Source organism: Corvus brachyrhynchos, unplaced genomic scaffold (genome assembly GCF_000691975.1).
Source record: "Corvus brachyrhynchos isolate BGI_N302 unplaced genomic scaffold, ASM69197v1 scaffold126, whole genome shotgun sequence".
In the NCBI taxonomy this organism is placed as follows: Eukaryota; Metazoa; Chordata; class Aves; order Passeriformes; family Corvidae; genus Corvus; species Corvus brachyrhynchos.
In genome coordinates this window covers 7,421,525-7,444,178 of record NW_008239283.1, presented here as the reverse complement: position 1 = coordinate 7,444,178, position 22,654 = coordinate 7,421,525, and the positions used below count along the sequence as shown (strand labels likewise).

The following is a 22,654-nucleotide window of genomic DNA, read 5'->3' as shown; positions in this document are numbered from 1 at the left end:
CCCTGCAGTACTGAGCTGTGATTTCTCTGCCCTGGTTTGCCTGAACTGTGACTGGCAGACAGGAAGCACCAGCAGAAGAGATGCTGCAGTTGCCTTACAGCAAGAGAAAAGCTGTGGTGCAGGTTTGAATCGCTGGGCAAGACCCAGTGTCAGCACTGCCAGGAGGTCAGACATAGCCTTGTACTGCACTCCTTTCTCCCTGCACACAGCCTGGCACATACAAACTTGGAGATAAAATGTTGTGAGGCACCTGGATATTTATTTAAAAGACAAGAGATCATAGAAAAGTCCCTGATGAAGAATAGCCACTTAAAACATTCAGGGACTTCTTTCATCCCTGTTTTCCTACTTCTCCACTTCTCCTGCTTCTTCCCCACATGGTTCACACTCTCATATTTTGCCTCTAGTTTCTAATCAGGTCAGAGCCCCATGGAGAAAGGTTGTGTTTGCCTAGCTGTTGGCAGGATGCTCAGCCCCAAAGGGCTCTGTTCCTGGCAGGGATGTTTAAGACGGCTGCAGTGCTTTGCCATCCTGGTGAGTTTTTCTATTACTGTCACAAGACTGTACCAAGACCTGTTTGACCCAGCTGGGATTTGTTCTCTTGCTAAACCTGTCTCTGCTGTGTGCTGTGATTGTAAGCCTTGTTAAATTTGGATGATTAAATCATCATCTCCCCACAGTAACCCAAAGCAGTGCTTTATTTAATATCCTGGTCAATCAGCAGTTTCCTCTGTGGTGAAGTAGGCAACTCAAACACCGTGGGGAGTGCCTGAGTGCCTATCTAGGGCCTAGAGAACAGCACTTGCATTAAAGACACTCTTGCAAAACTCACCCTTGCTTTATCAGTCGTTTCTAATTGTTACTTACCTTTAAATATCTTGTTTAAACTAGTAACAGGTTTCAGTGGGTTGATGCTATCAAAATGTACATTTTATGATAGCAGTAATTATACTGTTTTCCTAGTCTGACATTATCTGACAGAGAATTTCTTTCCTTGTTTTACAAACTGAGGCTCTGAAAGGGACCATAAAGCAAATCAGTGTTGGAACTGTGAAGAACAGTTGTGTTTTTTTCTGAACCTTTATCCACCCTCTTTTAGTTTTGCTTTTTTTCTCCTCTTGAAAACCATAGGCACATCTGTCATTGTTGGAGTTAAAATCAATTGCTCTATTTACACATTTGAGAATAATGTACTTTTCTAAAGAGCTCATGTAGCTCCTCTTTTCCCTCCTGCATACCTGCTATATTTCTACATATTTCTTTCTTCTACATTTTGGACACTCCCACTAAGAGAAAAAAAAAAAAATGAAGCAAACAAATGCGAGGAAAATACTTCACAAGCCATGAAAGACCCCACTGCAAAATGCACAAATTTCTCTATCAGAAAGCTTTTCCTCTAAAACACGAAAACCAGCACTGTGCTGCTGTGTTCACAAACATGAACATTAACTGTGATGATAGCTGTCATTAGTAGCAACAACTTGGAGGTCAAGATCTCAGACATCTAAATGAGATGAGTCCTGTGTGTGTCTCCACTTACTATCAGGTCTGCAAATGCTTTTTTTCTGCTGGTGTGGTGCCAGAGAAGCAAAACAGGGAGTTACTAGAGGTAGGAGGAAACACAAGATGCTAAATAATTTGAGGAATTAATAAAATCTCAAGTGCACATGGTCACAGCAGAGTCTGAGCATTATTAAAGTAAAAGAGGTTTCAAATAATTAGGATATAGTTTTACCTGTTGGAGAGCTGTAGAGATCCCCTATGTAAGTGCATTGGGAAAGAAACTGGGCCAGACATTGAGCATGCTCAGGTGTTTCCTCTTCCTGGGAATTTCAAAGAATAAGCTAAAGTGGTGGAAACAACCATAGAGGAAAATGAAATGGAGATTTGCTTCAGCAAAAATCAAGGGCTTTTCAGGTTGCCTTTGCTTCAGTGCTTACTCTGCCTGGAACAATGTTCTTCCCATCCTCTTGAGCTGTGAGAGACCTGGGACATTCTTTCAGAAAACTCTGATTATGTCCAAGCAAACAGCCCAGACAGGGGGAGCCAGACCTAGACTAGAGCTGGCCACAGCCATGTTTGACCCAGTAGTTGCATCTGGAAAAATTATGTGAAAGGACAAATATGGGACGAGAAAGGGGCATCTGGAGAAAATGTCTTAGTCTCAGAAGGAGCAAAATCACTGTTCTAACTAGTGCTATGGACAGCAACAACCAAAAGTCTCTATATGGCCCAAGTAAGAAAATATTTCTGTATTTCTGAATATTACCATTGGTCAGAGTCTGACAGACTTGATTAATTGTATTGCTAATTCATCACCCTGCAGCTAAGTGCCAGGTATGATTCCTGAGAGCTGCAGAAAAGACTCACAAACAGCAACCCAGCAGCATAACTGCAAAAGAAATAATCTACCTGTCAGCCTGGAGAAGCTCCATGCAGAGCACAGCAGCATCTTTCCATGCTGATGCAGAGCACATTTTCTGTGTCTTGTACAGGAGGAACATGCACAAATGTGGTTATTTATAGCTTCTCCACCTACACGCAGCTTTGAAATTTTGTCTAAAAGAAGTGCAGCATTTAAAGACTACAACAAGGTTTTTAACTTGAAGATATGTTTTTTCTTTTCTTGGTTTCTTTAAAAACAACATTCTGGGAACATTAGTAACAATCCAGGCATTAAGGAAGAAACATTAGTTCTTCATTTGTCTGTCTATTGTTCTCTTACTTGGAATGTTTTCAGAGAGGCAGTTGCCAAATTTTATGAAGTAAAATATTTAATCGAGAAAATGAAAGATAAGTGGGGTCCATTTGATGAATGTGAACTTTACCAAAGGAAGGCAATGTTAAGTTTGAAGAGGTTCCTTCTCAGGGTAAGAGAAGCATGTGGTGTATATTCCCACTCCCTTTTGGGGAGCTCACATCCCAGATGATGGCATTTAGTGAAGGAGCAGGCTGGGGCTGCGTGACCTCAGGCAATGCCCAGAGGAAAGGGACAAGTCCCGCTCTCAGAATGCCCAGTCTACACCCAGTCAGCTCTGCCAGAGCCCGGAACTGAACGTGCTGTTTCCAAGAGACACATAACTAAATCCTACATTTTGCTAATTATTAGAGCTGGGACCAACTCTTTTCTTTACAAGAAGATGGATGGGACCAGAAGACGTTGTATTCTCGCTCTTCTCCAAACTCTATGAGTTTCAAATTGTGATGATACTTTTATAGATGTGAAGAACGTGCAAGTACATAAAAGCCATCTGCAGAAAGCAGACACAAGGTTATTTTTGCCATATAAGCCTGTGAAAAGGTAAGGAGTTTAGGTGGAGCAGCTCTGTGGGGGGTGTGTCCCTCATCATCACATAAGGGGAGCAGCCATGTTGCCCATGGAGGGTGGCATGTCTGGGAGCAGATGAGTAATTGTGACTATTGCTCAGGTCTGTAGGTCTACAGTAATGGGAAAGTTCTTGCAGGTAGGTGGGAGATGGCAGAGCAGTGCTGCAGCAAGTCACCATGAACTCCTGAGCCTCTGCTAGAAAAGTTGTGAACAGTCTTGTTGGTGTGCAGTCCATTGCTATGGGAGATATTTAGGCTGTCTTCACTTAGTCATCCTGTTAACTTTGCAGCCTTTTCATAACCAGTTTGCATATTTTTGCAATAGAAACTTCTAAGAAGGGGGTTGCTGGGGGAGTTGTTATTCTGTAGTGTTTTCAACTGCAGAAGCTGTCGATGAACAAAGATCCTGCTGCAAGGACTGTCTTCTCTGGATAAACTCCCACAGACCTGTTTCCAGATGGGCTTGTAGGATATCTGTGGGTGCTAGAAGCAGTGAGGAGTGTGAATAAGACTATATACATGTATTTTTGCATTTAGGACTTTCCTGACACTCCTCTGGACCCACATGTCTCAGTAGTTGTATAATTTACTCAGATGTGTTCAGCAGTGTCGGCTGTGCTTTGCAAGACTGCCCCCACTGCAAAGAACAGAACATGGATGTTCTGTTTTGACAAACTAGTGGGGCTTTAAACTACAGAGGTTAGATTTTTGATGTTGAAATGAGAAATTGTGCAGAGGTGAAACTTTCACGTAATGTCCAGGAAGCTCATAAAAACACCTACAATCTGACTTCACAGGGACTTCTTTTTTTGGTTGAACGTAGACAAGGGAATAAAGGAAATTTTTAAAAAAAATGTTTTAATTGGCTGTGCATTTAATTCCCTCGTTAATTTAGTTGCAGTATGAAGCAAAATACTGATAGGTCTGTAAGGTTGTTTTTCCCTCCAAGGCTAAATGGGACTGTATGCTTTTTCTTTTGAAAAGACCTCTTTAATTATGTGGTGGTATTTGGAATAGTTACAATTAGAGAGCAAAAGCAGGGAGTGATTAAAAACTCCTACTTAATAGCAGCTGCATTAGTTCTCTGGCTTTTGAAAGAGACCCAGGCACAGCTGAGTCCACACATACCACACAGACGAGTTGTGGTGAAAAGGAAAGGCAAAATGGTGGTCAAAAATTTTTGACTGACTTCAGGGAAAACTGTCTGTTCCAGTGTTTCAAGAGAGCTCTTCCTTGAGAAACTATTGAAGTGTCAAAATTCATCGTTCTTGTCCAGTCTTCAGACTATGTTAGTGAGTGTAGCTCTGTTCACTCAATTCCACCTTAAACAAACATTCAAACATACCCAAAAAACCCCTCTGAAACCTCAGATTGCTTGTCTGGTAATGGTGGGATACACCATGTCTCAAGACAGTTTGAAAGAAGTATGTCTGAGCTGAATTAAATACAGGAGAACTTGGTAGGCTGGCTGTATTATTTTCTGAAGATGAATTAGTCATTCCTGCATGGTCAGATCAAGCTATGGTATTTCAGGATTTATAGGTACCCGCTCTGCAATGAGGCATTTGTACCAGAGTGGTTTTGGAGCAGCTTACACCTGGTTTTAAAGCCCTGCCTTTCAATGGATTGCCTATTCCCTTTTGTACAGCTGCCATCACGTTGCTTATTATTTATATTTCACTATGTTCCTTCAGTGGAAAAGGTTCCTAGAATCCCCAACCAAATTTGGAGCCACATATTGCTAGAGGCTGCAAAAACTTAAAGTGGAAGGCAGCTTTCTTTCCACTTTCTCTGTCAGCCTTGCTTTTTTCAACTGTAAATATGATTAATGTCATTTTAGGAAAGTGAATGGAGGCAGGGACGTTGAGTCATTTGCTGAACTGTAGTACTGGGCGCTGAACCAAATCATTCCAATTCCAGTCTACTTTTTATATGAAATCCTTGTTGCTTTTTGCTTATTTCTGAAAACTTTTCCTGATATGACATATTTGACCAAAGGCAGGGAACAGAGTAAGGCCCTGCTCCCTCCTGCTGCTGCTGAGCTGCACCAGCAGGGCTCTACCTGTCCATGGGGACTGCACTTACCTGCATCAACATGTGCAGCTTGGGACATGCTGTCCTATGAACTACACATGTTCACAGGTTGCTACATGGGAAATAGAACATGGTGTTGAGATGTGTGTCCAGAGACTCAGATCCTGCTGGATGCACAACTAGGTACTGCCTCTTAACTTGACAAACATGAGGTCTTTGATCCACATTTGCTGAAGGCAGTTGAAACTTCACTGTGGTTTTTCTAGGAACAAGATCTGAGTTTCAAAGTCAGATATAGATGCCTTTGGAAATAAAAATGATTTCATGGGAGCCAAAGTTGATGTTTCTTGTTAAAACATGAGGTGTGATCCCCATCTTTAAAATATTTTGTAACAATATTTTATTGTGCCACCAACATAAATTTATAATGAAGAAAGAAGTGAAAAAGGGAGATCAGTTTTTATTAGGAGGTAAAATCCACAGATGAGAATGACTGACTTTTGTTTTGGGTTCTATTATAAACCATTAATAATAGCAGGAAAACCAGAGGATAAGTTCCTTTGTATTTCAGTGTATTTTCTCAGCTAGACCTTTACTTGACATTACCCTGCTGTGACAAGGCCAGGGATAATAAGGAAAAGAAATCTATTTTCAGCAATGACTTGGAATACAAAAAGAAACTGATTTAAATCAGACTTTGTGTGCATTTTATTCATTACAGAGGATTAGTATTTCTTAAGTCTCCTTGAGTTGTTGTGGGTTTGGGGGGATTTTTTATTTTGTTTTTCTTCTGTTTCTCAGTGTTTGTTCTGTCTTCCCTGGTGCTGTTGCTGACACCAAGTTCTCCTGGAGGGCCTGGTAGCAGGCCAGGGGTTGCCATGCTGCGCAGAACAGCATTACCCACTAGGTGGAACGCCAATGGATAGAAATTGACAATCCCACACTGGCTGCTGCCTTTGCTCATAGTCAGTGGTCTCCCTGGCAAATGGGCAAAGTATCTCTTAAAGGCCCTTTTGCCTCCCAATAAAGGAGGGGTTTGTGGGTAACCTGAGAGCACATCTTCTTTGAACTGTGTTGTTCATAAATGCATATATGATGTATAGCTTCTAGTTCTGCTAGAAGAAAATGAAGCATCTTCTGCCAAGAGATTCTGTCTTGTATTTGCAAAATCTAGTACATCCAGTAAGTATTACTAACTAGGCTTGTAGAATTTTGAAGGGCTTTGACAGAAAAGATTGGATTTTGTTGCTGTGCAGTGGAACAAAACGTTTACAATAAGCTTTGGATGTAAAGTATGATCTGAAATATGAACCTTTTAACTGCATTTCTTGGTTACAAAAAGCAGGCTTGGCAAAGGCAGAGATTCTGGAATAGGAGTTTCAGACATGCAGGGCCTTGGAGTTAGAGAGCATTCCTAATAGCAGCTACAGAAGAAGTAAAGATAAGGTTTGATTCTTGTGAGTTTTGAAGTGCCATATGAATTCCTGGTATCACACCAGCGTTTAGTTAGCCCATAGTGTCTCAAGAGCAAGAAAGAAAGTGCTCATAGGGGCAGCCTGACACTGCTTGGCTTCCTCTCACTACAAGATTTTAGAGGCATTATCCACATGTTTAAAGTTAGGCAGTGCTTAATGCACCTGTTTGAAATGGGGCCTCATTTAAAGCTGAATAAATTAGGTGGAATAGCTCTGGAATTTATTACAGCTCTGTTACCAAAGAGTTAAACTAACTCCTTTGGGTTATACCAGGTTGGTACTGTTTTGAGATCAAGATCTGACTCTTAACTGCTGAAGTGTAAAATGGTATCATTTATTTTCAGTTTTCAGAGTAAGCTAGTTTTTAGAGTCACTATGGCAACAACAGTGAGTCCTAGGGTAACAAAGATTAATGCTTCCCTTGGCCAAGACACTTCAGTGGGCCACCTCACTCAGGAGCAGTGGAACTGTTCGACATGGCCTGGGTCAAATGCAGAAGTCAGGGTGCTCTGTCACTGCTGGTACAACACGCTGCATCTTAATCACCAGCTCACACTTCTCATCTCTTCCTGTTGCATGAGGGCAGGGGTCAGGGACGGGTGTGTTTGAGCAACCCTCAGTGTTCAGGCTGCCTGGGAAAGTGTGGACACACCGCCCCTGGAGGCATTTAAAAGACACGCACAATCTTAGGGACCTGGTTTAGTGGTGGGCTTGGCAGTGCTGGGTTATTGGTTAGAGTCTGATATTAAAGTTCTTTTCTGACTTAAATGATTCTGTGATTCTTACCCAAGTCATCTTCGTTTCATCTTCATTTATTTCTGCTAAAAGAAATGTAGTTTAAAAGATGTGAAAATACAGAAGTCTTTCAACTAACTTCAACAGCAGATATAGTTCCTTAAAGTAATGGATTTACTACTTCCTTTGACATTTTGTATTCATGTAAAATGGGTGCAGATCATGAGAACTTGCAAGGAAGGAACTGGTTCCCAAGGAGATTTTGATTTAAATTGGATAAAGTTAAGAGATGTTTTTTAGTTTTCACATTTCCTGATTAGGAAAGATACCTACAGAAAGAGACTTCAAAGTGCTACATTGAAATGTCTGTCTGCCCTTTTGAAATAGAGCCCCATTGCTTTTTCTTATTATTTAAAAATCAAATTAACTTTTTTTAAAGTTTTTAAATAACTTGACCTTAACTGCACTCATGCAATCATCTTGCCATATTCCCATCATACAAATTAGCTTAGAGGAAGAGCAATTATCATCCCAGAGCTTTGCTAAATTATTGCCTGATTGCTTCTTCAACCTTTTTCCTCTAAAACCATTCTTCCATCTCTTTCTTCCCATGTTTTCCTACGATATCCCATACAAACTATCAGCGTTCCCTGCAAGTGGACTCTCAAGTACATTTTTCCCTGACCTCACCTGGGCAGGATTTGTTTTGCCAGTTTAGTTGTGCTGTAGGTCATAGATTTCCTGTAGGCAGGACTTCAATCCTCTGCAAAAAGGAGTGTGGAGAGGGCTCTGGAAGTGGCTCTCTTCAAAGCACCTGCTTCCCAGTGCTGTGCTCAGATGAAACCTGTCTGAATTGCCACTAGTATTATTTCAGCAGTTACACAGATCATTCTACAGGGACAGTTAGGGCTATTCTTCCTCCAGGCAGCATTTTGAATCTTGTGTTTATCCAGCCATATAATGACTGTAATAGCTGGCACAGTCAGCCTGCTGTAGCTGTACTGAGTTTTATTTCATTTTCTCGGTGACCTGAGTTTGCTGCATGTTTTTTTGGGTGTGTAATTGTGGCCCTGAGGAGATAAGGAGACAGGAGATGCACATCATAATAGAAAATAATCCTTCTATCATTTTTGATCTTAAACTAGTGAAATACATTTTTTTTAAAAAAAGATATTAACACATTTTTAGCAGAGGAACAGGAGAAACAGCTACCCCAATGAGCTTGACAATAGTGACTGGGTCAGTAAGGTGTGGGATGGGAATTTTCCACTGGTGAAGGTAAAACACCAAGACTTACCCTACAATCCTTTCAGCAGCTGTCTGTGAGTTATGATGCTTCCTAGGTGATTCCAGGGATGGCTGCACCCATTCTTGGAGATGTCTTGAAGTCTGAACTCAGCCATGTTTTCATTAATGCAGGACTATGTAATGGACAGCAGCCTGGACTGGACAAGGCTGCCTGCATGGGGAGTGTGTCCACACGGCAGTGGTTGGCCTGGAACTCAGCTGCAGGGTCAGGCAGGGTCAGGCTTCACTGTGCAGGAGCTGCAGAGCACAAGGGCCTTTCTCAAGCACCTTTCAAACCAGTGCAAGCACAGGAGTAAATGCACCCTAGAGAGCTGGCATATACTGGAGTTATAAAATACATTTTATGCTTCAAGAAACACCTCAGATGATGGATCTGTCTGTAGCACAGTATTTTAATTCCAAAGAACTCATGAATTACAGCCATTTCCTAGCTAGAATAAAATGCAGCTTGGCAATAAAGCACAATTAGGAAACCTGAAGATTTAATTTGGAAAACACTCTTAACTGCGTTTTTAATGGCATCTTCAAGCTGCTTAAGTTTTTAAGGGATAATAAAATTATTTGAACTAAGTCACTGTAACTTCAATGTCTACCTGTATCTCAGGATGTTAATTTTTGGCAGTGGAGCAAGTTATACAGTCTGTGCTCTCAATTACAATGTTAAATGTTTATCTTGAATTATTACATACTTATTCTAGTTCTAAAGACATTTCCTTTCTTCGGGGTAAGGAAGAATTTCTCCAAATACACTGACATGTAGATGTTTACAAGTGCTGGTGATTTCAGGTTTGATGGGACCTTTCAGAGTTGTTCCTGCATTTGCCACAGACTGACTGCTTAACACTTCTCATTGTTTGCACTGGGGAATAAGAGCTATGTCTCCACACAGATTTATGTTCTTGCTGTAGTTTTATTCACTCAGTTATTCCATACATCAGTTGTTCCATATCTCAGCTTTTTTAAGTGCCAACTTTCTGTGTCTTTTATGATGGAAACAAAAATGTGATATTTGTCCGTGTTTGCAGATTATTGTGATCCAAGTGCTTTATATAAGGAAAAAACATACTATCTTTATTAGCACCTTAGCAAATGCTGAGGATTCTTTAGTTAATTATGGCTATTGGGTTATCAGAGCCTCATCCTAATATCCTGTCTTTTCCCAGCTTCGTGAGACACCTCAGGAATTCACTTAGTCTTTTTATATAATATCTGTAATGTATATATGTAATGTTTTTATTTTCTTCTCTTCTATGCAAAATGAAATTATAGCATTTATGTAGTTCACAGAATGATTGTGAAAACAAATTCATTGATGACTGGAGTGATCAGACATGTTAACATGGGTTTCCAAGAGCAGAAAGTGCTATTCAGCAAGTTATTCTCTAATTACTACTTCAATGCTTTAAGCATGAAAAAGTTATTGGAATAGTTTTCTTCAGAGTTACAGTAAGTGGCTATCAATTATTAATAAATAAAAAGCACATACTGCATCCTAATTTAATATGAAACATTGTTTAAAGTAAAGCCATTTTCTATTTGAAAAAGAATATTAGATGAGATTTTTTTCCAAACTTGAATTTGGCTCTGCTTCCATTTTTAATAGATACGTTGAAAACTGACAAGAGGAAAGAGGTTGTTAATGGGATTATTTGCAGACTGTTAATGACACAAATGCTTGGAGATTGGCCCCCAATAATTGTTCTTATAAGTCATATAGTCATTCCTGGTCAAAAATATATTGCAGAAAAACTCTTAGCAGACCAGTTGGGACATGGATTTCAAACAATTTGAAGAAATATATTTGGGATTCTCTGTGCAGAGCAAATGGGAGACAAGCTGGTCAGAGAAATGGAAGCAGGAAGTGATGACTGAACTGCCAACACTTCTGGTCCTGCTTCCTCATCCCCACAGTGTCACTTGTGCCAAATATGTGTTCTCCCTTCAGGACATGAAGTGCTTTGATACTCCGTTCTGTGAAATTACTTGTATGCTGTGGATGGAAAATAAGTTGTAAGCACAAAATATTAATTAATAAAATGCTTTTCTTTGTAAAGAAATAGGGTTGGAACATAAATATATGTGTATAAAGGTTTGTTTGTACCTAGGACTTCCTATAAAATATGCCTGGGATCTACATTACAAAAAAAGCTCAGAGCCCAGGCGGCTTAGATTCAAACCATGAAATAGTTTTACTTGCCTGAAATAATAAATAAATAAACAAATAATCACATCTTCCATGTCTCCAGTGGTAGGTTTCTAGGCTTAATCAATAATATCTCTGATACTATCACTATCCTGGGTCTGCTTGCAGTGTCTTGTCCCTTCAGAGTGACAGAAGTTCCAGCTGTTGTTTCCCTGTCCACCAGCATTGGCTGCAGTGGGGATCCAGAACTCGTTGCGAGTGCAGGGCTCCTTGCTGAAGGAAGTCCCACCAGTTACAGAAATTCCAGTGCTGCTCAAGTACTCTGTATTCCCTTAGCTTTTGTGTGTTGGGAAAGAGAAGAACAGAGTATCAATCTCATCCTGAAATTTCCCAACCTAATATTGTCAAGTTTGGGGTTTTTTTCCAGCTTGTAGTAGACTCCAGACAGATTTGATCTATATTTTAGTGCCCGTGTTACTGTGAGGAGAAACTCCACATGGATGGTGCTCATAGAGATAACATACTTTTAAAAGAGAATCCTCTGTAACTCTCAGAATATCAGATTAGTCATCCTACTTTTCCATAAGGATCAGTTAACACTTGGAACTCAAGAACCTGAAAGGCTTGGAGGGTTCACATTGTCAATATTTAATGGCCTGCAGTGTAGGTTTCTCAGCCTTTTCATTCCAGTAACTCTGATAATGCTTTCTGTCCACATAAAATAGATTTTAACTGATCCTTTCACCATGCTTTTGGACTCCCTCTCACACTGAGGTGTGAAATCAGCTGTTGCTGTTTTGCAGTTTACACAAGCTCATCAGAGGGTACTTCCTGTAAAAGATTCCAGATTTCTGATTGCCTTCCCCCAAAAGTCATCTGTGTGAAAGTAAATATTTAATATCTGCCAGGCTCAAATAACTAAGCTACACTTCAAAATAAATTGAATAGCAAAAATTCAATAAACCTAATTTAGCAATAGCGTCCATGAGCATTTATCTTCTCTCCAGTTAGAATGGACTTTGACAGAGCTGCTTGTGTTCAGCCACAGCAAGCACAAAGCATTCCTCTGGAGCTGTTCCATCCTCACCTTCACAGGATTTCTCTGTGCTGCTGAGACAGGAGAGGTAACTGGATGTTCTTCTTTTCTGGCAGGTACTGGACTGGATTGAAAACCATGGGGAAGCCTTTCTGAGCAAACACACAGGAGTGGGGAAGTCTCTACACAGAGCACGCGCGCTGCAGAAAAGACATGATGATTTTGAAGAGGTAGCACAGGTAAGAGTCAGAGACTTCTGTTGTCTGGCTTGATTTTTGTTACTCCTTTTGCATATTTAGAAAAAGGTATCTCTGTTTTGGGTCACACTGCTCTCTTCAATCATTTGATGCTGCCCGGGATTCAGTCACCGAGGTCTGGAAGTCAGCATGAACACTGCAGAGCAGGATAGTGGCAGGACTTACAATCAGGAAATCACCACACTGGGTCGATGAAAGGTCTCAAAGCCCATGAGGAATTACAAGCAGTTTACAGGAAAGTAGCACAAACTGTTGGGACATAGAGGAGAATGGTTATGAGTGAGAGCAATGAAAAAATCAATCGTAACTCCTACGGTGGAAACTGAGGGCCTTGAGCATAAGGTGGGAAGCAGGGGAAACATCAGAGAGTGTTTGCAGTAAGGACTAGTACCCTTCCCATCCTTCAGTGCATTATGCAGAAGGGATTTTTTGTTTTGGAATGAGAGGCAATCATTACAGGTAGACATTGTTATTGTTATTAATTTTCCTCATAGAACACTGTAAGCAAGATTTTTCCAGGAATTTAGTACGAAGCCAAAATCTTACAAATTTTCCTCAAAGTGGAGTCATAGTAGATGTTTAAATATACATCCTGTCCTTATTTATAGAAATTAAAAGAAAGCGGACCTTTGGTAAGTTCTTCCATGGATTGAGTAGTGCTTTTTTTTTCCCCCCTAAGTATCCATGGTCAGAAATTTTCCAGTCTCAGCTCTGGCTGCCAGACTGTGTTACACTCTTTTGGGGTAGATTTGAAACATCTTCTATCTGTAACTGATAATCTGTAACAGTACTTCTCCTTTGGGTATTTTGGATAAATTCCTGATTGATTTACGTAAAGCAGAATGTATCAAATGCTTTGTCTTCCTGATGCACACAGGGCAGGTTATTGCTCAAATGTCTCACTGTGGCATAAGATGAAAATTTGTTATATTTTAGTTTTGGTTTTCTGCAAAACCTTTCCCATGTGCTGGCCTAGTTTAGTTTAAGATATTTCCAGTAACAGGGACATACCTCTTTTACTGTTTCCTCAGGGAAAATATTTCACTGCCTGATGGCAGCTACCGACAACATTTTTTTTCTCCTCTCCCTCATATTGAATTTATATTTCTCTCAATCTCTTTTTTTATTATTATTCCCTTGTTTATATCCCTGTAGTCTTATTTATCTCTCTTAAGGAGATAAATCCCAGGAAATGGGATGAATTAACAACCCTGAAATACCTGTAGAATGTTGGCATGTCTTGTCCTATGTGCCTCAACCATATTCAACATATTGAATTCTGCTAATATGTTTTTATTCACCAATCCCTTGAAAATATTTTCCTATCTATGTTGTTGGAGATTTAGATTACCAACATTCTTCTTTTCATTAGATGTTCAGTTCTTGATGGAGTATCCCATTGCTTGGCTTGCTAATGAATTTCAGTGTTACCTTTCAGCTGTGATGGGAAATCCTTACATACCATTGACAGATCACACAGTCTGAAAGCAGCAGTTCTGTATTGGTGGGTTTCTAAAATTTCATGGGATCACCTGTGGATTTAAGCTTTCTGGTAATAGGCTTGAATTTCTAAAAGTTTAAATTTCTGCAAATTTCTTAAAATGGATTTTAGGCTGGAGGTTGAAAACCGTGGTTCTATAAGGCCTCATCCAAAAGCACAAGATAGGGTTAGTTTTCATCCTAAAATCAATATTAGGGGCCTCTCCAGAATGAGTGCTTGAGTCAGCTGTGATTGGATGCTATACTGGGCTAGCAAATGAAGATTAGGATCATGTAATATACAGGAGCTGAAACAAGGTGATTTCATGTCCTTTGTGTCATTAATATTTTCTAAATCACTCACTTCTGATACATTATCTTCATAATTCCCATTCCATCTCACGTTTTCTGGGTCACAGTTAGCATTTTTTTCTACCTCCTCTTTGAGTATGACTTAACTAGAGATGTAGGAAACAAATTATGAACAGGTGAGAAGAGACAGAAAAATAACACGGTCCTGACAGTAGAGATGAGAGCCAGCCATGTAACTGTCTGCACATGGAAACAACAGCTCATTTGGCCACTGCTCCCCTGGCTGATGTAATTTGGAGACACATCCCCTCATCAGGGCTGAGGAACCTTCCAGTGTGCAGTTTGCATGTGTAGGTACTAGGGTAAGTCAAAATATAATTACTTTGCTGAAGACTTTTCTAACCTCCCTGTTAGGCCTCCTTCTATACCGTTTCAGCACATCTCTCTGTGAATAACTTGAGACACGTTTCCTTTCACTTCACTAGGCCAAATTCAGAGCAAATGAATTCTGTTCACTGGGTGACCACATGTGTTCAGATGAAGGTGGGTGTTTCAAAGGGGGATGCAGAGGAAAGAAAGAAGTGTCATTTACATGGTTATAGAACCTCTTGGGTTCCTCTGAATCTGATTCCTTTACAGCTGATGAGTAGAATCAATGAGCATCTCATTGCTCTGCCTGGACTGCTGTGAATATGAAGTTTATGATGCCTCCTAATTCCAAATAATTGACACAAATTGAACCTGGTTCCTCCCCAACAGCTTTGACAGGAACAGCTTCCCCTGGTGCATTCACATGAGAATATCACTGCTAATTTATGAGGCCTGTCTGCAGTGTGACAGTGGAATGTGGTGCTGGCAAATGGACATGGGGACACGCAGTGAGGGGAAGTGAAAGGAATCTCAGGCTTTATCTGAGGTCAAGGACTTGGGAATACAATACTCTTTGCTTTGGACAGAGTAAAAGTGAGGGTAAGAGGAGAGGCCATAAATCTATCATGCCTGGAATTCTCTTGCAGAAGCTTCTAGTGGGGTTGATTTTGCTGTTGGAGAATAAATCTCCTTTCTACTCTGATTATGACCAATTTTTATTCTTCCTAATTCCCTTCTTGATGCTTAACACTTTAGAGTTGGTTGGAAATTAATTCTAAGTTTAAATATTTTTTATTTTTCTCAAGCTAGCAAACATCTTTGCCATGATTAGGGTGGATAACTGGCAGGACTTTTTCCCAATATAATCATGTAATAAAGCAGATATTGGATGATGTTGCCATCATCCTCAACAAACTATTGAGTTTGCCCATTCCCCTCATCAGGATGTTAATTAGTAGCTTTCCTGGCAATAAAAAGGATTATGTTTATTTTTCTTAAATAATATAAAAAGTCTTCACCTGACACACCTGGTGAGCTTGACAATATAAGCAATAGTATTTTCTATTGGCAGTTCTTTGATAAGAATGCTTAGCCTGCCATACAGTATAAATTTATTCTCAAAAATACGCTCTCTTTGGCTCTGATATATTTGTTCTTATCTCTTGCTGTTTCAGGAGGGCATTTGCAAAGGTCAGACTAGAAGCAATTTTCAGGAGTCTTCTTGACATTTTTAACAGGGGGCAAAACATTCCTAGTTTTGCCTTACTGCATGTTTACCAGAGTCTTGTGTCTGGCATTGCTGTGCTGAGAAATGCTCTGATTGACTGACCTGCCAAGGCACTAGATTGAGAGGTGGAACGTGCTCCCTCTAAGTCTGATTAGAAACTGCAGATTGATAAATCTGGATGTAATGATTCAATCAGGCATGGCCCAAATAGATCCCATTCCTGCATGCAGCTGTGCTCAGAAAAATGTCAGTGATTTTACAGCACTGTGTTGTGGGCAGTAGGAAATGTAATTTGGGGTCTCTTTCTCTCCTAACTGCTGTTTAGACAAAGCTCTGGCAATTTTTCTGACTGTATTTATACTACACGGAACACACAGATGGCAAATGTTTGAATTTGGATTAAAAAGCCTGAGCTCCTGGGAGGGAGGTTGTTGTCTTGTATATACCTGCAACTGTTTCTCGGTCGGTGCTAATACTGTTCACAGGCTGCTGCTGTGGAAGTGCCAACCTCGGCACAGCACAGGGCCTGCTGTGCCCTGAAATTTAGTAGCCTGGCATTATCAAGACATCACCAAAGGAATATCACTGTGGATGTAGCTACAATGTTCCAATGATGGCCTCTTTGCTTGGCTGGAGTTATTTTTTGCAAATCAGATTAACTGTAGTTCGGCCAGTTATGGTTGTAAATGAAAAGACAATTTTATTTTAGTCTCTTTAACTTTTCCTTATTCAGGGCTTTTATCCTGAAAACGGCATGCCTTCCAGTTGGAAAATTCTCCCAACACTTCAGCACTACCTAGCTGAACTGCATGTGTTGTTCTCTGTATATGAAGAGAGGGTCACAGATCATTTTCCTCTCTTGTGGCATTCCCAGCAATCAGAGGTTAAGGTGGCCTTCTCAGCATCCTCTGCTCACAAAGAGCATTGCTGCCTTTGTGCTGCTGCAGAATTAGGAAAGGTACTGGGAAGCTGCTCTGACAATCCCTTGCATTCTGCTGCCACAGGTCTGAGCGGTTTCGTGAATGGTCTGAAACGAGCATTTCTGCTGCCTTTCTGCCTTTACGAGCTTTTCCCTCAGACGTGCCGATAAGATTTCCTGTCGTTCAGGTTTATCCGCCCTTTGGCCGGCGAACCGGTGCGGATTTCCACCTGCAGATGGCACTCGCAATGCGCTGGAGAGCCTTGAGCCCTAATGGGAAACAGAGCCGATGTTTCTCATCCAAACTAACCAAACATTGTCTCGCAGTGAAATGAAGCAGAAGTGGAAGCTGGCTCGCTCCCTGTCCCGTGGTGTTCTCCCACCCCTGCCAAAACCCACGTTGTTCAAGGTCACCCAGAAAAACAACCCCCCTAATATTTCATTTTTTTAAGTGCAGACCTGGGCTGTCCATGGTTCAAGTCAAGGTGGTGCTTGTCATCTGTGTTTATGGGATAAGCTGCCCTCAGATCTTTGGCGCTTTTCTCAAGGCTCTTGGGCCACATTCAGCTCACAGCTACAACTGGGTTTGCACTCAGTACCTGTGTGTGTGTTGTCATGCAACAGTTGGTGTATTTTTCATGGTAATCCAAAGGCACTGATGTTTATAAGGTGAAATATCGCAACAAAGCACATGTTAACAGCCTTGGCTCAAAATAAGAAGGCTGTCCCTTCTTATCAAACACAGTAAGAAGAGTGACTGGAGGCTGTGTGGCCATCAGAGTTCATGGGGTTTGTCCAGTGCAGCAGCTCTTGGTTCAGGCCTTGTGTCTAAAACAGTTTTGATGTAGATACATGGCTGGATCTTCTATTCCTGACTTTTAAAGCTTTATGGGATTCATTCTGCCAAGGTATAAGTGCAATGTAGTGGACTGTTCTTGAATTATTACAAAGAAGAAGAGCCAGACAAAATGTGAAAAAAATGCTGGACTTTGCACTCTGGCATTTGGGAAGCCATTCAGTTTTCCTGTTCTTGGATATCTGTGCTTGCCTTCCTCCAAGACAGCTTTGGAAGATGATGATTAAACACCTGAACACTGGCTTTGTAGGTTTGTATCATCAAAGTTACCCTTATGTGTACATGCACAGTTCCTTTAAGATTCAGCTCTTCCTTTTATTCATCTCAGGGAGTTAAATATATTTTCTGTAAATGAAGGCTTTCAGCAGAGACCTTGCAAGCCAAGGGCCTGTATTAGCTATAAGAAAACAAGGCTCAGGTGATATTCCTCATCTAAGAAGCAATTTGTTCTCCACTATTCCTTTCTAGAGTATCCCCTTCCTCCGTTCTGCTGTTCCTAAAATACTGTCAAGTTCAAAGTTTTTGAAAAGCCCTTGCAGATAAAAAGAACTTTAGGTGCAAATATGTTGAAAAAATATGATCATGTTGTTTGTCATGTGAAATGTCCAGAGGATCCAGTAAGAAATTTTGCAGGTAAAAATGGTATTGTGTGACCTCTCAGTCCTACACAGTTTTACTTGAACTGCTTTAAAACTAAGTGTGGTAATGGAATAGTCAGGCCAAAGCTGAATTGCAAACAGCTACTTGTTTGGCCTTCAGGATAAAAACCTAGTGCTTTCCCATACAAATTCCAGCTCTGTTGGATGTCGTTGTTCTAAAGTTTGGCATGAAGTTCGGTACTGATGTAAAACAGCTAGGAATAAATTAAGAGTCCATGTTGATAATGAGCACTTAGGAAGCATTGTCCCAGGGTGGGTTTTTTAACTATTATTTTGTTTTACTTTTTACAGTTTTGTGACCTATCTGGTTGTTGAAAGGAATAGCTTGCTGGGTATACTGGGTTTTTCCCTTTGGGCTGAGCGACTAAAATCTTATGTAGGATGAAATCTTAACCCAAAACAGGGAGAAAGCAGACAATTAAACCTGGTAAGAAATATGCTCAAAGTTGGCAAAAATAACTGTACTTTCAGTAATGCCAAATCTATTTTAAAATAACAAAAGCATGAGACAGGCAACAAAAAATCAGATCTACTCTTATTTTCATCATCCTTTACGTGGCCATTAGCAAGTTCTGAAGCTATAATCTGCTTTTTCCTGTTCATTTATGTAAATGTATTCACTTCTACACAAAGAGGAAAAAATGCCCACTGGCAGAAGATTACACAGGCCTTTGTACCACGGTGCAGGAGCTCCAGAACTCTTGGTTTCTCCTCCTGGCTGGCATCAGGCTGCATCTGGCAGTCACAGCCAGCAGACATCAGTGGAATTGCCAATACATGGGCTGTCTGTGAAGGTTATCTAGGGACTGCTGGATCCAAAACCTTCTAACAGAATATCTGGGGGCTGGATAGTTTATCATGGGAGCTGTATTACAACTCTGTGCATGAAGTCTAGAAACCTCTGGGTGCCTCAGAGCGTATCTGCATTGCAAGAGCAGAGATACCAAAATGGTTCTGCATAGCCTGGGCCAAGAACCAGAAAGGCTGGGAAGGGCTGGGCAGATTGCCTGGGTCGGATGTGATGCTGTGGGGACTCGACTGCCAGACCTAAGTCAGAAGCAGGGCATGTGAGATGTGTTTTCCCTGAGGAAGTGTGAAGGAAGGACTCTTCAGAGCACATTATGGATATCAGTCCCATGGAGACTCCAGTAGCAGCAGCCTGGCAAATATTCTGGAAGCCATGGAATTGAATTGGTGGCCAGTGGTACTCCATGATCTAGTGGTAGTGGGGAACCTGTTTTAGACAGGCTCTATAATGGCACAGAGATCTTCCTGGCAGTCATATGAAGAGCTGTGTCTATTATGCCATGTCTTTGAGTTTGCATTTCAGTGTATTTCTCCTCCAGCTCAAGGTGATTTTCTTTCCTATTTCTTCTCTTCCAAAAGCACTTGACAGCTGAATCTTTTCATTAAACCTCCTGCAGCATGATTCACAATCTAAATACTCCCTATAAAATCTCAAGTTTTGGCAACACTGTGCATTTTTTTCACAATTGCCAGGAGCTAGCTTCCTATCACTGGTTTATTTGGGTAGGTTTATTTTTGTGTCTTTAAAATATGTTCCTTTAATTTCCTATAAATGCATAATGCTCTTCCCATGGCAGAAAGGGAGACAATGAAGCTATTTAAGAAATATATATTTTTAATTCTGGAGGTTCTGGAAAATAGAATTTCTATTGTGTGCTGAATTCTGAGATTTTGAACTGATTTCTTTTTGAATCAGAAAAGACAGCCAATGTTTCCTAAAGAAGATAAATCCTGGAATTTGTTTCTTCAAGGCACAAAACTTCTTAAAGAGAACACTGGAAAATTATAGCACTGGTATGTTATATAAACTGAGTACTAAAAATATATCCATTATGATACTGATGTATCAACTGAATAAACCTAGAGCTGAAACAAAAGGTCTGACAATTTCTGTGAAATATACCCACTTAAAAGAACTGCTGCTGTTCTGACTGACCTGTCTGTGTTGATGAAAACCATCATCATCTAAAGGCTTTTAAAACTTTCTGGTCATTTTTCTTTGTGCTCTTCTTATTGGCAGGTCAGTGGGTTATCAAACTGTAACTTATCGATTCCAGAAGATTAATTGCAGCAATGTCCAAGTCTCATTTGTAATGATGGTGGACTGGTATGCTTCAATTTCTTGTAGCTATTGATAACGGGGAGGCTCCAGGGAAAAAGAGTGACACTGTGAATCGTATCAGCATTTTTAGTTTGTGATTCTGTTCTAGTGCAGTTGAAGGACCTGCCCCGGGCTGTGCTGCTGCCTCTGGGCCAGCCAGTGGTGGCTGGAGGAGAACAGCACAACATGAGCCACAGCAACTGGTTATGACATTGCTGCCAGTCACAAGTATGCTGCTTTGCAGGCACTGGTAAAAAGGAAATTTCATGTAGATTAAGCCAATATAAGAGATTTGTATGCAGTAACAGAGCAAAATAATTTTCAAGGACAAATTTTAAGTATTTGTTATCATTGCGCAAATTTTCTGGAAATAGACCGAGTTCCATTGATCATTCTGCTGCACAAGGTTTAGAACAAAATCACATTCCAATTTCAGACAACTTGCTTATAATTAGCTTGTTCTAAAGAGTGGAGAATCTAGTTCGATGGCTCTGCAATGCAGAGAAGCTGCTTGGCAGTGTGACTGTCCCTCTCTTCTTTCCCAGTCGTGGATCCCTGATTGTCCAGATGAAGGATGTTCTCTTAGTCCCACATCAGGCGTTTGAATTGTCTAAAATCTACACTTGCCTTACGAGACTATTGCAGAGGCTTTATACTGATTATACATAAATTGAAATATTCAACCAGCATTTTATTGCATATAAACCTATTTTTAAATTTTATTTTCCTGGAAGAGTGTTCAGATCTCAATTTCCCCTCTATAAGATAGGGAAATCTCAATGGATTTACACAGTTCTTTTGGAATTACACATGTGTGAATAGGGACAGAAATCTTAATGTGTGTATAAATAATTCACTTGTTGATTCAGTGCTTGTAGCCCAGCCATTAATATTGCCCTCCATGTGGTCTGTGAGGTCTGGTTTTGCGTAACCAAGTCCCAAGGAAGCACTGTTTTGTGTCACTATGGAAATGGCTTCTGGTTCAAGGCATTTAGGCACCTTTGTTTAGTGTCTGGTTCAGAGCACCACCACATACAGAGCCCTCTCCTCCTTTGCTGAGCTAGGGAGAGAAATTCGAAGATTGACATGAGGAAAGCAGGCAGAATCATCCTTGTCATGCCTCTACGTTTAACATGAAGCTTGTTTGGGGAGAAGGAAATTACAGAATTTGCAAGAAGTCAGGAACTGAGACAGGAGGTGTCTCTGAACTGTCAGTGAGCGTGTGCACACGTGTTAGTTTAGCATGACTGCCTGTTTTAGTATGCAGCTGATACAACAGAAACCACTGCGTGCTCCAGAACAATGGCACCAGCTCCTATTAACACGACTCTCATTTTTATTAGGGTGTTTTGTCCAATGCATGAGATTTTGTCAGTGCTGGATTTTTTCTGTACGGTGTAGGTGAGTCTTTGTCACACTGGTGAGATCCACAGCTTTGCAGCAAGCAGAGAGCCGAGCCTGCTGTTGCCTCCTTTGGAGTAAAGTTAAGGCTCAGTTCAGAAGCACACAGTGTAAAAGGGTGGTTGTGACTCGTTAATATCAGGGAATGGGCAGTGCAGCCTTCACATTAAATGTGTCAGCTGAAGCGAGTGCACTGTTGGGTGGAATGAAGGGTGTCTCTGCCTGGAGAGGAGAGATGGCTGACACCACTGGCCTTTGGCCTCTGGCCCCTGGTTGTTTTGCCAGTGGCCAGGATTTATATTGACAAACCAGAGCTTGGATTTGTCAATGCCCACACATCAAAGTTAAGTACAGGAAGGACTGGAAACCTGCAGTGCTCCACGGTGGGGGAGAAGGGTCTGGTACAATCTCAGTGTTACTTTCTGTTGTCTTCTTGGGTTTGTTTTAGGCTCAAAATAGATCTAATTGAAACCTCTTGAAAATCAGAGGTACGTGTTTGCTCCCACCACAAAAGTGGCTCAGACAAATGCTACCCAGCCAGGAATGCATTTATAACTCTCCTCCTTTGGAAAAAGGTAACCTTTTCTGACTCGGGGTGGAGAGCTGCTCCTCCCAGTTCCAGGCCCTTTCCCAAAGGATTGACAGTTTCATCTGTGCCACAGCACAGTTCCTCAGTGCACACTGAGTGATGGGCACTGCTCAGGCTCCACTCCTTTGTCATGCACTGAAAACCAAACGGGAGAGAAGCAGCCCCGCAGCACGGCCAGGGCTGTGCAGCCACGCTGAAATGCCAGTCATCTCTTCTGAGTGTGCTCCCCCTTGGGATGGGGAATTGGGTCAGTGGGTCATTTAACCATTGCAAATTTAAGGTTTTTTTATAGGCAGGCGCATGTAAATGTGGGTCAGAAAAAAAGAGATTTTTCAGAGCACAGACGCGAATCTGATTTGTGTGCTAGCATCGGGATGTGCAAAAAGGAGATTTTGGATG

The 22,654-nt window shown here is 41.0% G+C and overlaps 1 protein-coding gene across 13 annotated transcripts in view; it reads left to right on the top strand.

The window, feature by feature from the left end:
• The window catches only part of KALRN (kalirin, RhoGEF kinase), a 330,226-nt gene that overhangs the window by 92,477 nt on the left and 215,095 nt on the right, over positions 1-22,654 (top strand). For all 13 annotated transcript variants that reach the window (XM_017740170.1, XM_017740164.1, XM_017740169.1 and 10 more), the window contains exon 9: positions 12,175-12,297. In XM_017740170.1, coding sequence (XP_017595659.1) covers positions 12,175-12,297 — 123 coding nt within the window. The remainder of the gene's footprint in view (positions 1-12,174; positions 12,298-22,654) is intronic.